At 43.8% G+C, this 17678-nt stretch overlaps 1 protein-coding gene across 1 annotated transcript in view; it reads right to left on the bottom strand.

The window, feature by feature from the left end:
- LOC112574156 (muscle, skeletal receptor tyrosine protein kinase-like) overlaps positions 1 to 17412 on the bottom strand; it is a 54972-nt gene extending 37560 nt beyond the window's left edge. Inside the window, exons 1-4 of the mRNA XM_025255036.1 lie at positions 16563 to 17412; positions 10399 to 10677; positions 5083 to 5210; positions 4046 to 4241 (exon numbers count right to left, since the gene is read on the bottom strand). Of these exons, the coding sequence (XP_025110821.1) occupies positions 4046 to 4241; positions 5083 to 5210; positions 10399 to 10677; positions 16563 to 16656 (697 nt within the window). The 5' untranslated portion in view covers positions 16657 to 17412. The remainder of the gene's footprint in view (positions 1 to 4045; positions 4242 to 5082; positions 5211 to 10398; positions 10678 to 16562) is intronic.
- Positions 17413 to 17678: the final 266 nt, after the last annotated feature.

Here is a 17678-nt window from a genome sequence, read left to right as displayed (position 1 = left end):
CTCTGCTGCCCCCTGGTGAGGGCGAGAGCGTGCGCACAGCTTACAGCACCCCACGTGACTTCCCGTTTTGTATCAGGACAGACAGTGCTCACAGCTCACAACACACCACGTGACTTAACGCTTTGTATCAGGACAATGTTCATAGCTTACAACAAACCACGTGACTTCACGTTTTGTATCAGGACAGACTGTGTTCACAGCTTGCATCACACCACGTGACTTAACGCTTTGTATCAGGACAGAGCGTGCGCATAGTTTACAAAACACAGCCTGTAAACAAAGTTCTGTATCAAAGCAAAATGCACGCGCAGCTTACAATGCGCGATGTAAACTGATATTTCGCATCAAAGCACGAGAGCACAGTTTACATTGCACAGTATATAAACTAACTTTTTGTATATGATGTGTGTACAGTCACCTGTCAGTTCATATATATGTCTGCGTATGTGTATATATAAGAGAGAGAGAAAAGAGAGAGAATGGAGAAATAAAAAGAGTAGAGAGAGACCGAAAAGTGCGCGCGCGAATCAGTGAGTCGTGTGTACATAAGTGAATGCATTCGTGTTTGTGCTTTTTGTGTGTATGTGAGTGTTTATATCACAACAAGCTATTGTTATATAAGCTACAAGAAACCGTAAACAACAGTAATCGGGGAGAAATGATAACGGCTAGCTGTGGTAAGATGGAGACAGTCAATCCTCTGACCAGCCTCACAAGAAATTTAGGGTTGCATCAGCTCACGTGACAACAGCCCTTCTTCTTTGCCAGAACATAGAACCCTCCTTATAATACACCCTGACCGCATGGCGCCCCATGGTTTCTAAATTTAATGAGCAAAATATTTGCCTTACGATGCCAAAGGAACTTTACAGAAACTTCTTACGATGGGTAATCCAAACTCTGTCAAGTGTGAATGGATCCAGTTATACACTGAAATAAGTTTTTCTTCACCTCCGTTCATGTCAAATTAGGTTTTGTAAAGATAAGGAAAGGGGCCAAGGATCCACCTTCCCTACTCCCCCTCCAGTCCCTCTGATGGTATGTACCTATAGTCACTAATTTCTCCTGATTCACTCATTCTCGTTAGTCGCTTGCGTCTATCCCTGGCTCTGTCCATCACGTGACTGGAGTATCTGAGGGTGAGTATAACCAATTAAAGCAGTTCCTCACTCTCACGATCTGTGCAGTGGAAGCATAACTTTTTGCAAGCACTTTCTTCTTGGTGACCGGAATATTTTGGACACTAGTAAAAGATACGAAGACTGGTTGCCCCATACCCGCATATCTTTACTGTCATAAGGTCAATCCCGTACAGAGAAGACCCCTGGGCTCTCACCCGAGGTAAAAAAAAGGGCTTTTAGCTTTGACAATAATACCAAAATACACACACAACAGGTAAGCAAACAACTTTACTCATCCATCGACTTTTTCATAACTTCTCTAACAACCGACACACCGTCTGATGCAGCCACAGCCATTCATCTCTCCTAGAGGAGCCCACAGGCGCGATCAAGATAAAGCAGCAATATACCCCAGCAAACTCTGTCCGTTTATCTTGCACCACCACAACACACAGCTCCCTGTTCCCAAACCATTTCAATAACCTCGTTTTGCCCGTTATTTACCAAATGCCGCTGTGGTTGCCTTCTCCTCCTCCCCCAAACTCGTTTGACCCCTCCATGACCCCAGCTTGCGCACCACGCTGAGTTGGATGATAAGAATCCCATGGTCGGGTTAGACGGGTGAAATGTCCTCGCCAGACTGCCAGAGAAATCTGCTAAGTGTGTAAAAAGGACCTCTCACTCACGCAATATTGCGAATTAATGAGCAGTTTTCTCGCGAACAAACTTGGGATCAGTTCCCTGAACTCTTTGCTCACTCTTTCTGCAGAAAAGTTTCTGTTGTCCGTGCAGCCCTGCCTCGGTCTGTCTTCCCCGAGCAACTAAAGACCTTCGTTATCGGCACATAATGTGTGACATATTAAGCAAATGTTTACTTGACAGTCACAAAACAAATGACAAAAATCACATTAAATCGTATGAGTCCGGTTAAGGTTCTTAAACTGCAGATATGGACGATCTTGACCAAGCTTCCTTCTATAACTGTCGTCAAGACCGTTTAAGAACAACTTAAGTCGATGGAGCACAGCAAGGCATTACTGATAACATACAAGGTTCTAGAAAAATGGTCGGCCTGTATGTCGTTAGTGGAAAGGGTGTTCTGGCGGTGATGCCGGAAGACATTTTAATTTTAATTTTTTTTCTAACCGCTTTCTGCGCACCATCAGCGCGGCGCCGGGGTCACGCCTAATGTTCGTGACGAGAGTTGTGACGAGATCAAAGAAACCTTGTCAGCCGCGATGACTGGGTGCAGCAGTCACACCACAAGTGCCTAGCGTGTGTCCTGCTGGTCTGAGACTGGCTCAGATGGATTTCCCAGCAAGAAATCTTCAAACACAACCAGCTTCCTGAATAAGCCTCCCCTCTCCCCCTACCAGCCAGTCGGGTGGCGAGGAGCGCGTTACAGGAAAGCGTTCATCAGACGGAGGGTATCTTTCCCAAGGTGTGACACAAGACATTAAGGGAACTATCCTGGTGTAGAAGATGGAGCGGACCAAGCATCAAGCAGCATCGCCGACTGATTTGTGGAGTGTCGCCATAGTTGAGAAGCGTTTGAAATGGTCCGCCCTTCCCACCGCGACTGGAGCGACTCTCCCCTCGCTCCACAGTCTCCGACTTGGCTGGGACTGCCGGATAAAGAGCTCTTTCTATCCTCCCTTGGGAAATTTAAGCCCCTTTTACCATTTATCCTTTAGAAGATAGAACTCGCGTGCGGCACCCTCTTCTTTTTGAATCTCGCGCGGAAAGTAGTGTTTGTGTTTATCTCTCGTAGACATGTCAAACTTGTTTACAGTCACTACCACGCTATGATCAGAAACGATTTTGTACTCTCATAAAAGACGATGAGTGTGAGATGATTATGATAAGATATTTATGAACAACTAAAAACCCTATTTTCACAATCATTCACAAAGTGTTCATTATGATTGTCGAGATCATACACAAAGTAATCCCCATGGCCACTCAAAGGAGCCTGCTGAAGGATGAAGGAATGTAATCTCTTAATAAGAAAAAAGAAACCTTTCAAGAGTTTTCGAACATGAACTCCTACTTCCTTCTCACCGAACTGAGTGTGTGTGGCCTGCAGACTTTTTATAGCCAAATGGCACAGCTGGGGAGACTGTTGTGATAGCGTGCAACCCTGCCTGTTGTTATTTTAGAGACAAAAAGATGAGAAAACAAAATAAAAGAAAAGGTTAGAATGGGGAAGAGCAATATCACAGCTCAGAATGTTTGCACTCAACATCTGATTTCAGCAGAACAATTCTGCGGTTTCTCAATGTAGCATTTGGCAAGGGACCTCAACACTGAATGCAACAGATAAAAGTTGGAGAAACGACTAAATAATTAAAAAAAAAACTGGTGCTTACTTTTACAATGATTAATTATTATTTCTTTAAGAATCAGGAAGAATACAAATGTACCCAACATTAATATAACTTTTTCATCTTTTTCATTAAGAAGATTTAACCTTCATGTACTTTTTTCACACATACAACACCTACATCCAGTGGAAATAAATAATAAAGTATAGTACTTTTTAAAAGGATTCAACCAGTACAAAGAATAAGGATGTCATTATGTACTAACAGCGGCAACAGCTGTCAAACTGCCTTAGTTGAAGCATTCTGTGCACTTTTTAAAAAGCTACCTGAAAGCATTATTGTTTGTCCTGAGTATCAGCGTATGTTGTCACTACCACCACCATCAACATATATTCTCCCTAAACCTGGAGAAATGTAATTCCAAGAACAGAATACACAATAACAATAAAGACATGCTCTAATTTTCTATATACAAATAATGAACATCACTCAATAAAGACATGCTCTAATTTTGTAACAGTTTCATAACAATAGGTATATAAAGCAGTTAACAATTTATAATTGTCAAAAAAGAAAGCAAACAGCTGAGCTGGTGCTCACCATTGGGTGGTTTAACATAGAGGTAAGTCTTCTTTGTCACAGCTGTAGTTCCCTCGATATGTTTGTTGACCGCTTCACACTCAAACTCTGCAGACACGGTGGCGTTGACGAATATAACTGATCGCCGTGTTACTGGGCTTGTTTCCTTATCCACTATCTTGTCAATCCCATACAGAAGAAAATCTTGTGCTGTTACCTGTAAAGAAAATATGTTGACTGAAGTGGTCATAGGATAAAAGTTTGCGACGCTGACCCACTACAAAACTCCCTAATCTACCACCACCACCACCAACCCACCCCCACAACCACCACCACTCGACGAGACGACCTTCGGTGCTGACACGGCGTTAAACACTAACCCCAACCTAAGGAGTGATACAAGGGAAATAACCAGCTTTTGCCTATTGTTTACAAAGGTTACCTCCCTTATAATGCTAAGCCCCCAGTAACATGAGAGTTCTTGCTCTCTGTCGTACCCAAGAATATATTTATTTGCCGATCTTTTCTCGCTGTCAAACCCAAAAATACATTTATTTGCTGATCCTTGCTCTCTGTCAAACCCAACAATATATTTATTTACTAAATCCCCCCTCCTCCCCACCCCCACACACAAAAGCGTGATTTGTGTTTCAGAACACTGTTAACATCAATTATGAAGAAAATTGGATTTTTTATTTGTTAATGGGTTATTATCCACAAGGCTTGTTTACTTATTGTGCAGTATATTTTTTTAATTGCAATGTGTTTAACGATTCCGTTAAACGAGTTAGCGGAATTATGGGCAGTCACCCTAACCCTAATTCATTTTTGGCAAATATGAAAATTAAAAACGTCTGAAAAAAAAATACTCAACAGGTAGAATCCTGTATCTAACAAGGCATTCAACATTGATAAAACATTAAAATGTAATGACATCACTAAAGTAACTAAAAAGCAGACAATAAATAAGCAACAGATTTCCATCACAAGAGAAAACGTGTAGCCAAAGAAAGGGGAAGAAGAAAATGTAAGAGAAAAAAAACTCCGATTCAACTAACCGAGGTGCCGTTAATTCGCCACTGTATGGATGGAAGGGGAATGCCCGCTGCTTCACAAGTTAGGGTGGCCAACAAGCCGAATGTTTCCCACATGTATCGCTGTGGGTTGCTGATGATCTCCGCCTCCGCTGAAACAGAAATCAGGAAAGGGAAATGTCAGGAGCGTGGGAAACTCAACTCCGTTATCTTGTTAATTCATATCCCGAAATGCAATCACAGTTCGCCGGTGTGTAAAAGGAACATTTGCCTGTGAGGTCATAGTCATCGGCGACATCTCTCTCTCTGTCTCCACAAACCCTTCCCACCCCACTTCCTCTCCCTCTGCCTTGTAAGTAATTCAGCTGGACTATGGATACAGCACCTAATGTTTTGTAAACACTTTCAATGTTCCTGGAGATTGAACCATAAACACTACAATGAATGTTCGCATGTGGGGTTTGAACACTAACATTATTACTGGACATCTAGACGTGTTTCCCACTTTAAATCATTTTTTGTGGATTCTTTGTCTTGCTTCTGAAGTAGAACAATTTCATTCTAAATAATCGACAATATTTTCTTATACAATCTTAAAAATCATTTCATTGTTCTTTCTCAGAAGTGTCACCAGAGCCATTACTGTAAGGCAAATAGTCATCTAAACATACACTCACCTCGTGTCATGCCGCAATACAATAAGAAAAACAGGAGGACAATAAGATTAAATGTCAAAGGACAGGTTAATCACTAACAAAATATAGCGGGAAAAACCTTGATTGAGGGTCACTCTGTCTTTCAAAGACAGTTATTTTATATACAGTGGAACCTCGGTTAACGAACTTAATCCGTTCTAAGCTGTTCGTTATCCCGTTATCCGAAACAAAGCCCCTGTTGAACAACATAGGCGACATTATAAAATCAGGGGTGACTTCGTTTAGCATACTTTGATTTCACATCGAGCGCGAATGATGACATTTTCCGAAAGCTATCCGAGACAAATTTTTAACGAAATTTTTGTTCGTTAACCGAAATATTCGCTATCCGAGGCGTTCGCTAACCGAGGTTCCACTGTATAAGAAAAGTTTTCCTCCTTTCCGTTTCATATAACGTCGCCATGGAAACATCACAAACACGTTCCGCAATGTGGTTTACTAGTGTTTCGCGCTGGAATTTTAAAAAATGCATACATGGCATGTTTGTACTTTATGAAGAAGCCACCTATTTCACCGTTACAGGTATGCCTGTCCCTAAAATAAACGTGAGAAAATTAGGTGATACAAAATAAAAAAGGAATGCAGCTTCAGGACCCATAAGCGCCCGTCAAGTATCCATACAGCCTCTCTCTCACACACAAAGTGCGAGTACAAGAGAAGAGAGACAAGAATAGGAACTGTATTTACACACCTAACAATAAAACAGTACAGAACACCCTGCCTAGTTACCATATCCTCGCAATCCCCCTCGCCTCCCCGTCAAGCCAACAAAATAAATCGAGGCAGATGGCAGGGCGAGGAAGGTAGTGTGAGTAGGTGGGGAGGGGGAGGGGGAGATCTATCTCAAGCAGACAACAGTCAGCCTAAACACTTAGTGGCCTAGTGAAGTAGTAAAATGATCACGGTTTAACCTCTGGGGTCCCTTTAAAAAAAAATCCGTGTCGGTTTTTCGTTTCGTAGGAGGTAAATACCTCTCCGCTGATGTTTGAGATGTGCTTGTCCCGCGCGCTTGTGAAGGCGGCTCGCATGGCGGTCGGACGTTTGCTCGTGCAATCTCTTTGTCAGGTGTTGTCAAAGTGTCTTGTGGCCATCTTGTTTGTAGAGATGGCGACTGATATGATATGTCATCCCAAACACCCCACACACAAGCACGTGACATGCACACATGCTACCTTCCTATCTTTTCCTTTCGTCTCTCTTTCACACACACACAGAGAATCAAGAACCAATATCTCCTTCTCCCGTACCACCACCACCACACCACCAGGACCACCACCATCACCACCACCACCACCATAAGCAGTAGCAGCAACATTGTCGTGATATCGGTTCACTGGGCTCTCTGATTCACGAGTTTTCTGCTTTGCTCTCCCACGCTCCCTCCCTCATTCTTGTCTCCGACACATCTAGCGAAATCACCGCCAGGCGGAGGCACTTTACTACCACGACCATTCAGCATCTGCTCACTGTGCTCAAACACGTGAGAACGATGATGAAACATCGGCTGATTCTACCCTGAATGCCTTTAGGTTTGTCAGACACGGGCATCCGGTAGTGTAGTGGTTACAACGCTCGCTTGTCTGCGCACAGCAGTGAGAGGCCCTCGGTTCAAATCTCCTCTCGGGACACTGCATGTGACACCTGTTTAAAGGGCTTGCCGACTGGGTTTATTTCCGGGTATTCCGGTTTCCTCCAACTCCCTCTCACCTCATAGTGCGAAATCACCTCAACGTGGAAGCACTTACCTGGCAAACCAACCAAACAACCAACCAACCAACCAGTTTGTTAGACATGCCATCACTATATCCAGCGTATCATTCCCACACTAGTCACTGACAGATCAATTGTCTTTAGTTTTCTCAAACATGTTATTAGTCTACATAATATATCCAACAAAGTATCATCCTTCTTTCTCTCTGACATGGTTTCTCCCTATACAAAGACAGAAAACTGCTCTGACTACTAACGCATATTATCCGCTTAACACCGTTATTCCGTTAAACCGAGAAAGTCAAGTGGCATAACAATGCGGGCAGTTATCAAGCAGGTAAGTAGGTCACTATACAACATACTTGACGAGGTTTCAAAGAATATTATCACCACTGCTATCATAAGGTAGAAAGAATTTCAAGTGAGGCGAAATGCAGATCTATTTACGGGTATCCCTAAATACTGCACTCCACCCCAACACGCACCGCACATTCCCTTCATTCCTCGAGTACCAGCAGGTTAAGAGGGCCCTGGCAAACAATGTCGACAAGGTTATTCATGGGTGACAACCCATGCCGCCATAAAAACAAGGTAGGCGGCGCCATAATGTTATCAGCCGTCAGCTACCGAGCGAAGGGGCGAAGACTGGGCCCTCGACCTCTCCCCTAGTAAATGCTCTTTTTTTTAGAAAAAATTTTTTTTGAAGTATTTCTTGTCACAGTTTTGCAGGTGAAGTTTTATAAACAGGGTGACAAGTAGTACGAACTGAAGAGGGCAGTCTCTTGTCTTGTGTAAATCATTCTGCATGTGCAGTGTGAGGCAGGGCAATCCTTCAGCCAAACCACGAACTTGTATTACTGGACTGCTGGCAGACGATTTTTTTTCCAGTTAACTGCTAAAACGAGGCATGAGACTACAAAGCTTCCGGTTTAGTCACATTCTTTGTTTAGGCTCGCGGATCACTTCGCAAGAGGCTAAGTGTTGGTGTTGGCAGACAGACAGGTCCACCTGTACACCTAGAAACTATCTTGGCCTTCAGACAACCACAATGATGAGTGTCTGTTCTATCATCACACACGGTGCAGGCTCAACACCTTTATAACTTCCGTCAGTGGTCATCGCACCGTGCATTGCCAAACTAGCGAGTAAGCTCACGCTCGGAACAACAAATAAATTAAAAGAAAAACACGAAAATCTGTTTGTGCTTTCCTCCTCTGAAATATCACAGCTGATGTAAAAAAAAATTACACCTTCTTAATAATGATGATAATAATAGTAATAATATTATTAATAATAATAATAAATGTGTGATTTATATAGCGCATAATCACTCTCGCGAATGAGCATTCACTCAGCGCTTAAGACTCAGAAACACGGACAGAAGGAGAAACAAATTTGCAGACAAGTAATAAAAGACAAACAAAAGACACAGAGAAAAATCAGGAGTAAGGATGGAGAGCGTAAATCGCTTGGTAATTATTAATAGTCTGATAACCATTTCAGTGGAAAAGCGCACGTGCCTTCTCTGGAGCTCGTGCTAAGAATTACAACTAGACTTACTACTGATCATCATTATCGTTACATCAATGCTACAGCAGGTCATTCATCGTCGGTATTGTCTGCACCTGAGAAACTTTATCCGTGACAAACATCACAAATGTTTTGTGTCTCCACTGAGCAACTCTTTACTTCCCCTTATAGCAACACTCGTCACCGCTCGATGTCACTGCGCTTCTTCCCTACAGCTGTTGTTGTTGTTGTACAGCTCACCCTCTGCTGTTATCGATGTACAGCTGATCATCTGCAACATTGGGTCTTACAGTCTGTAATGTTCTGTTTTAAGGACACAAGAACAGAGGGCGCTAGTTGTCTGTACAACCAATCACTTTGTGTCCCCCCTTTGTTGGGGGTGAGGGGGCGAGAAGCGTGTTTACACGATTATCTGAAAGATTCCTACCTCCACGGAAGGCACGTGCATAGTGTATGCACTTTTCAATTAATGAACAAAACGCTTCACCAAGCTGAAGACATCGATGGATATAACTGCTCCGGCAAGCAGTGTTATTGTAAGCAAACAACATTCAAAGAGGCATCAGAACCAAGGAACAACGACTGCGACTGCAACTGCGACACGCATCGAGTGACTGACGAGTCAGGTATACTGCACGTGCAAAAGTCTAAAATAAGGCCCCCGTTCTTCTACTATCTCTCCTTCTCGCTGGATCGCGTGTACAAAAATGTGTTTGTTTGTTTGAAACAAAAAACTCAAGGATTGACCAACAATAATGTCACTTTCAAATTTCAACTGATCGGTTGTAAGTGTTAGAAAAAGTACCAGAAACAGAAATGACTAAACATACTCAAGGTAATGAAAAAGTTTACCAAACATGTGTATCTCTGTCCTTAGGAACGTGCGCGACTTTAGAGGGAAGATCGCTGGTTCAAACCTTCCCTGGGCCTGTACCCAAGCAGATAGTACCGAATTTTTTTTCAGGGGAAGTAAAAGGCAGCCAAAGGTGACGACAAGCCTTTTACATGCCGCGATCTAGAAACGGTGAGCCACTTCCAGTGTGCTGCCCTACAGCCACTAGTATCGGATCCTTTACTTTAATCGCTGGTAAAGGTCGATGTCACTTAATTTTAATTACCTGTTTCACAGAAGCCCTACCCTAAGCATTGCATAGACCCTCCTGCTTAAAAGGAAATTCACATAAAAGGTTTTACAGTCTCACAAATAAAAACTCACGTTAAGCTTCCAACCTACAATGTCTGGAAACGAAGCCCCTTGTCCAGTCCAGTACTACAGCAGCTTAAACTGCAACAAGTGTTGGAGGTGGTGGTGGTGGTGGGGGGGACAGGGAGGATAAGGACCTCCCCCTACTCACTCAGGACTGCATCACACAAGGTATCTTACCATGGACACTCAGCTGGACAGGGTCCGAGTACACCTCTTCGAAGTCGTTCCACACCTTGCACCTGTAGATGCCGCGGTCCACGACCTGCACCTCGGTGAAGCGGAGCGTGCCGGTCCGCTCGGAGATGCGGTAGTTCCGGCCCTGCTTGTACATGGGCTTGTTGTCATGGTACCACTGCACGCGCACCGGCTGCTCGCTACCCTGGGCCCGGCACGGCAGCCGCAGCCGCTTGTTGTTCATCACCGTCTGGTTGCGCGGCGCCGTCGTCAGTCGCAGCTCTGGAAGAAACAGAAACCGTGTTGGTGGTCAGCTGCAGGTCAACTTGGGGTCACTTGCACAGGTTGTTTGTGTTCAGTTATAGGTCAGCAGGTCAGTTTGTGCTTAGTTGTTAGTAAGTTACAGGCTAGTCTGTGGTCAGTTGCAGGTCAGTTGTTCTAAACATAATTACATGAGGCCTTCATTAGCACCTCGGTCGTAGGTCAGCTTATAGGTTTTTAAGCTTACTTCTGGAATAAACTATGTACGCCTCTTCATTTCTTTCTTTCTGCGCATCTTTCTATTTTTACTGTTTACACAAAATCAATCCTTACATTGGTAGGTACTTTGTTGTCGTGTCAATAATCATCTGAATACCTTCAACATTTATTTTAAGATAATCTGATATTTTCTATAGGATAGATACATGCTACATCGTCTTTAAGTAGCCAGTTATTAAGCATCTAAACATCTTACCTACAAATAAAAAAAACAAACCTTGCAGACTGATTTATAAAGACGGCGAGGCACATAAAATTAAGATCAGTTGTATTTAATAAGAACGAGCCCTGTTACCAGGTACACATTATGGACAAATATAATATTAGTGATGACAGATTATGAGGGTAAACATTCTGCGAAATAAAGATAATGCGAAAAGACCTACATAAATGTGAAAAACCTTATACAAAAATATATACTCTGTGGTGATCTGCAGCTTTAGACAACATCGGCCTCGAACCCAAGCCTGAATCGTCAGATGAAGAACTACACAGGGGAATGTCAACATTATGCGAGTCAGCTCCCCTAGTGTGCGGCGCCAGACTGCGGAGGATAGTCTCCCCATGGCCTAGGAGTGGAAATCAGACCGAGCATTCCTGGCATCACATCCGGGTACATCCAAGACCGTGTCCCCATGCAACCTTACAACCTTACATGCAACGCTTGCACTCGGTGAGATCCACCTGGGTTCGAGAGAAAGAGAGGATGTAGCGGGTACATCTGGCGGCCCAACAGGGGCTCAGTTTGCCTATCAACTCCCAGCGGCGATGGTTTTAACTACAAAGATGGGATCGACGATGTGGAGAGCCCGCCGCCGCCATCGTCACCCTGTCTGCACTCAAACCCTCTCTGCCAGCGATTAGAACCAGAGTCGGCAAGAACTGGAGCATCACCTTGGAGCAAGAGATCCACAGGTCTGCTTCAATGACTATCTGCTCACAGTGAAAAAAAAAACCGAAAAACTGTCGGAGAAAGGAAGTAGATGAAGCAGATGGATGCTATTACACGAGGCAAACCTTTGTCAAGCACAGATGGAGACAACACTTCTTAAACAAAGACTTTGGACAGTCGCTACATATCGCTTCAACCACAGACGGACATTTTCTGTTGCTAAACCGAACTGTATAGTGTTTTTTGTTTGCGCGGGAGAGAGAGAGAAAGAAAGAGAAGACAGGTTGAGATCAGACTCCAAATGCACGCTACATCAGTGTCCAGTCAATCAGCTGAGACTACAAACAAGGTCCAACCACAAAGATCTGTCCATCCAGCTTTATCGTCTTTCTTAACCTTAACAAATATGGACGAAACTGTGTTCAAGTTTGGCATAGCTTTTTTCTTTAATTTAACCATCATGTAAAATTTCTGCTAAACTTGGTCGAAAGTTATTCCACGTTTGTCCGATTAAGAAATGTCCTCAGACGAACACTGCTCAGATTTTGGCAACATCCTGACTAGAGATGAGGCAAAAGACGAAGAAGATAGAGAGTGAAAAAAAAAAGACAAGTTCGATCCTGCTGTGTCTGGGGCTGGAAGTACCATGAATGTTTGTTTTACTGAACTGCAAAATGATTTCACCTAGCTGTGATTTCGATACAGCGAGGACGGCGGAGGAAGGTGGACCTAATAAACTCCACCACGACGAATCTGATGTGGAAGATGATGATCACGGTGTGTGATGACAGAGAGAGATCGTCTGTGTCCGTGAATGTATGTGTGTAGCTGGAACTGGTGCTGGAAGAAGAAAATGTCGCAAGATGTTTGAAAGAAGAATTCCACAGCACCACAGGGGAAAGGGGTGGGTCGGGGGGGAAAGGGGTGGGTCGGGAGAAACTGGGGGAAGCTTTGTACGATGTCATCAGCGCTCAAGCGTACGACACAACCGCACGGTGCGTGTCCCCTGCTGGCGAGGACACCATCCGTTGTCGTTGTCGTCGTACCCAACGACATCAATGAAGGTGTGTAGCGAATCGAAACCTCCGGGCGTATCTAAACGTATGGGTATAGTCTGCGCATGCGCACGAAGCGAAACTTCACTACCGCCTCGTAGTTTACTTGAAATAAAAGTAAAGGATGAAGCATTACAAAACATTACGAAATAAAATGGCATTGCAAAAGCAAAATTATGCAACTCACAATATGCTTTGAGCTGGTTTTTGATAAAATAAACCCAAGAAAATATTTACTAATCCATCGGATGTTTATTTATCAAAAACCAGATCAAAGCATATTAAGAGTTGTATAATTTTGCTTTTGCAATGCCATTTTATTTAGTATGTCCTGTAATGTTTCATCCTTTACTTTTATTTCAAGTAAAACTACCAGGCGGTAGTGAAGTTTCGCTTCATGCGCATGCGCAGACTATACCCATACGTTTAGATACGCCCGGAGGTTTCGATTCACTACAGGTGCAACCATCAATGAAGGGTGAACTATGCCCCGAACTTACAGACCCAGCCCCTCAAAAACACCAGGCCTCAGCGCGCTGAGTTTCAATACCTAGCACTCCCGCTTCCACCCCCACTACCCCTAAAAAAATAAATAAATAAAAGAATTTAATCCATCATGACCTACTCGAACTTTCTCCGAGGTAAGTAGAGCAAAGATCCTGCCTGCTTCAAACACCGCGACAAGAGGAAGTCGCCGCTAGGTTGCCGGCCTTGGTGGCGGACCCCCCTGGATCACGTGGACATAATGTATGGATGTATAAATACCCCGCCCCCAACAAAATTCCCTCCTCCTCCTCATACTGGCGTGTTGTGATCTGACTGAGGTAAGATCTGGGGGTCGTTCATGCATGAACGCTCTCTCCTCCAGCTAGAGGATACCTGTGATGTCTGTAGGTAAACAAGTCCGACAGGGTCCATTTTCATAACATTTAGAACACAAAATAATAAACAATTCTTGGAGTGTAAAAATAAAATTGTTATTCTGATAATGAAAGATTATTTGTTGCTTGTTATTGTTACTATTATTGCTTGCATATGCAACACTCCCTGAATGACTTATTGAGGGTTAGCTTGTCAGACCCATTTATAAAGGGGTAGAGGAAGGAAGACCATAGAGTTCCCGATCACACTGTGACTGGCTAGTGTCAGAGCTACCTGGGTGTGAAGGTGTGTCATGTTGTCCTCCCTCCTCCCAGCACAGACCAGAAATGTGCCATTACACAAGGTGAAAACGTGCAAATGTGGACAAGCCTATTTATGGTGGGTGCTATAATCTCTGGTCTTAGCATTTTTTTTTTCTTAACAGATTTTATGGTAAAACTTTGAACATGAAAACTGTGTCAGAGTTGCCGATCTATTGTCTGACGGTTTAACAGTTTCTCTGTAGCTCCTGGAGTCATTTCCTGGCCACACAACGGAAGCTACCTACAATCTTTCTGGCAGCAAACAATTTTATCAACTACTTTCATACTTTTTGGCCACTTAATTAATGCTGCATAGCTTTCAGCTTCCTACAGATATAAGGAAACTCTTTATTGAAATACTTAAGTGGAGTGTTGTTTATGCAGTTGTTTTCAATATTACAATGAAATATTTGATTGTAATGCATACATTGTGCAGGAATTTTTAATTCTCGGAAAACGTACATGCCTATTTTCTCTGAGATTTCTATTGTGTTCTTCAGCTGTGGAGATTTGCGTGATTTGATTAAAAACTACGAGTTAATATTGTGAATCATAGTGCACTCAGTCTATTAAAGTTATCTCAAGGGATAAAATTAAGGTCACCGTACTGATTAAATTAAATACACCCGAACATGGAAATAACAATGAGGGCAAGCTAACAGAATGTACTTACATTTTATTTTCACCGAAGGCAAGTAAATATTTGGTTTTCAGATAGAAAACGTGCTCCGAAAAAAAAGGTGCATACTTCACTTAAAAAAAAGAGTATTATTAAAACTAGATAAATGTCAGAGATGTGCTTTTTCTAGTGATGAAACAGAATATGACAATTTCTTGTGAAAGTTGCTTCAAACAATTTGGAATACATGAGCTTTTTTAAAAATAGTTCAGTGTTTTTGTTTTGCTTTTTGCCAGAACTGTTTTTGCTGCGTAGTATCCCATCAGGCACAAGCACCATCAGAAGCCGATCAGCTGCGGGACGTGTTTACAGAACTGTTTAAATCTGTTGTTGGTGCTGATAGGTCATCTCAGCTACATAATGGAACTCTTGGTCTCTACCCTCACATTATTTGCATTATCATTATCACACTTTGTAGACAGCTTGAGGATGAAGACCTACGACAACATTCTGCTGATCATCATGAGAACAATATTTCAATTCTTCCACACAATGTGGCACAATGATCACTGTATGCTAGTTAGGAAAAACATATTGAGTTGTACTGAACCCACATTGTTATCTCAACCTGACTTACATAATCTCTTTTTTTCCCATGGTCATACTTAATCAAAACTCATGATATGCCCATTGTAACATCCAAGCCGCAGAAGTGCTAGCCATATAAACATTATCTTCTATAAGTGTGTTTCAAACAATTCCTATTTAAAGCTAGCAGGTGGAAGATCGAGTAATTAGAAGAAGATAGGACTGACATCATTATCAACTTAAATCCCAGGCAAATATCCAACAAAATGCTATTTTCCTAATGTCAAATTTTACCTCTCACATCAATCATAAGAAAGAAGACATGCACAAAGGTCAATAAATTGATAATCTGCTAACAATCAGTATCCAGCCACTCAATGTTATGGCGTCCCTATGTTATCCCACCTACTTCCTTCCTTGTCCAGCGTCAACAGGTTGCCTGGGTTTAGACCTCTATGGTTAACCCCAGAAGTATATACCGGGGTTTGTCAGGGAGACCACCTACATGGCATTATCATTTGTATAATGCTATCAAAAATGAGAATCATTGAATACTTCACTCTGACCTGTACCAGGGCCGCAATGCGGGTGGCACACTTGACAAGCAAGTAGTTTGCTGCTGCATCCAATACCTTGTTATTGTGTACAAAGCAGATCCTACCTGAATGCAAATATTTATACGGCTAGACTGTTTTCTAGCTCTGTAAACCATTTTCGGCGCTTTTATGCTGAAAAGCCTTCAACAAGTTTCTTCTTCTGAAAACATTAGTAGACTAGTGTGTGTGTCACATTGTCCTCGTGTTTACTGCAAACGAATCTGTGTGCCTGTGTGATGAACATGGTGAGCACTTAACCGTGATTTTTTTGTTATATTCACATCAATGCTATCTATGAAGTGTATTGGACTCGCGACAGGTCTCCATACACTAAAGCTGTGCTTTCGTTGACGAAACACCAGAGTGCAGTTTAGTGTGCAGTTGAAAGTCCTACTAGACAGACAAGAAAATGCTTTGAATGTTGGGGATCCATCAGCGGCAGTTAGGAGGAACCGGCTCAAAAATAACTCAGTATATTAGTCGTTGACACAGTTCCCCTCCCCTGAAATATAATTTGTACAACAGCGACCAACAAAGGTCCAGACTTGGCTGGAGCGAGAGATCAAAGGCCTAAGAGCCGCAACACTGTCGGTATCAGGTGCGACATTCCGACACACACACACCTGACAACATACAACCTCACACAGGACTACCACCTAAAGCCTGCCTTTGTGGCTTGTTAAAACGTCTCACCTGTAGCGACGAGCGAGGGCCAGAAGACGAGCACCATGCACATGGGTACCAGCACACCTGCACCCAGCGCCCTCCCGCTCCACCCTGTCGCCATGAGGAGCGGGACCCGCCGTCGGGAGGAACAGCCTCGGGGACCCAGCGACTGGCGCCGCCGCCACAAGCCCCACACCAGGAGGAAGCCGTGTCGATCCTCTCTCTCCCCCTCCCGCTCCTCCCGTCACGACTGACACTGTTTGTAGCGGGATATCCCTCTCATCATTGCCGTTTCTCTCTCACGCGCGGTATCCATCTTGACACGGCTGGTATTGTCTGTCGTCACCCCCTACCACACACACATCTACACACAAACAACGACCGCTTGAAAACACCTTCCTCTGGGTAGATAGATGTCTGGAGAGATAATAAAAAAACTGTCCTTGATGAAAAAAAATCCACGGGGGTCTCGTTCGTTGCCGGAGAATTTGCAGACCCCAACACTCACTTGAGACGAAGACCGAGACAAGCAGACGACCTTGTTTCGATCTCCCGCGACAGTTGCACACACAGACACACGCGGTTAGCACGGGGACAAGGCGCGGGCAGGCTGCCCCGCGAACACACCGCACGCGCTCCCGTGTCGCGCGGCCCCGAGTCGTCGTCTGCCCTACACACGTCCGCTGCTCACCCCTCACCTTCCTCTCTCGCTCCTTTCTCCAGGGGCCTCAGACCTCACCGATCGGTCCCACGAGAAGTCGTTGAATAGACGTGGCGCAGTCGATAACACAGTTCTTCTCGGCAAGAGTCGCAGCCAAGCGGGGGGCTCCGTCTCTCTCTCCCTCCCCCCAAACCTCTCCCCCCCACTGTGTTCCTGCTCGCAGCAAAACAAACCGGCTAAACACCAGTCGCGTTCAGCGACCTGTCGTGCACTTGCCTGGCTGCGCGGACGTTAGTACTGATAATCCTGGGTTAACCCGCGCGGGCACCAGTCAGACTACGGTGCATCTGAACGGGGGGCGGATTAGAGAAAGTGTGTGTGTGTTTTGGGTGGGTGGCGTTCGTTTTACCTCCTGTCCTTCTTTTTGGTCCCACACTCTCTCTATCTCTCTTACTTTTGAGTGAAATGTAGATTAATCTGAA

Source organism: Pomacea canaliculata, linkage group LG10, assembly GCF_003073045.1.
Source record: "Pomacea canaliculata isolate SZHN2017 linkage group LG10, ASM307304v1, whole genome shotgun sequence".
Classification (NCBI taxonomy): domain Eukaryota; kingdom Metazoa; phylum Mollusca; class Gastropoda; order Architaenioglossa; family Ampullariidae; genus Pomacea; species Pomacea canaliculata.
This window is presented reverse-complemented; position numbering and strand designations above follow the sequence as displayed.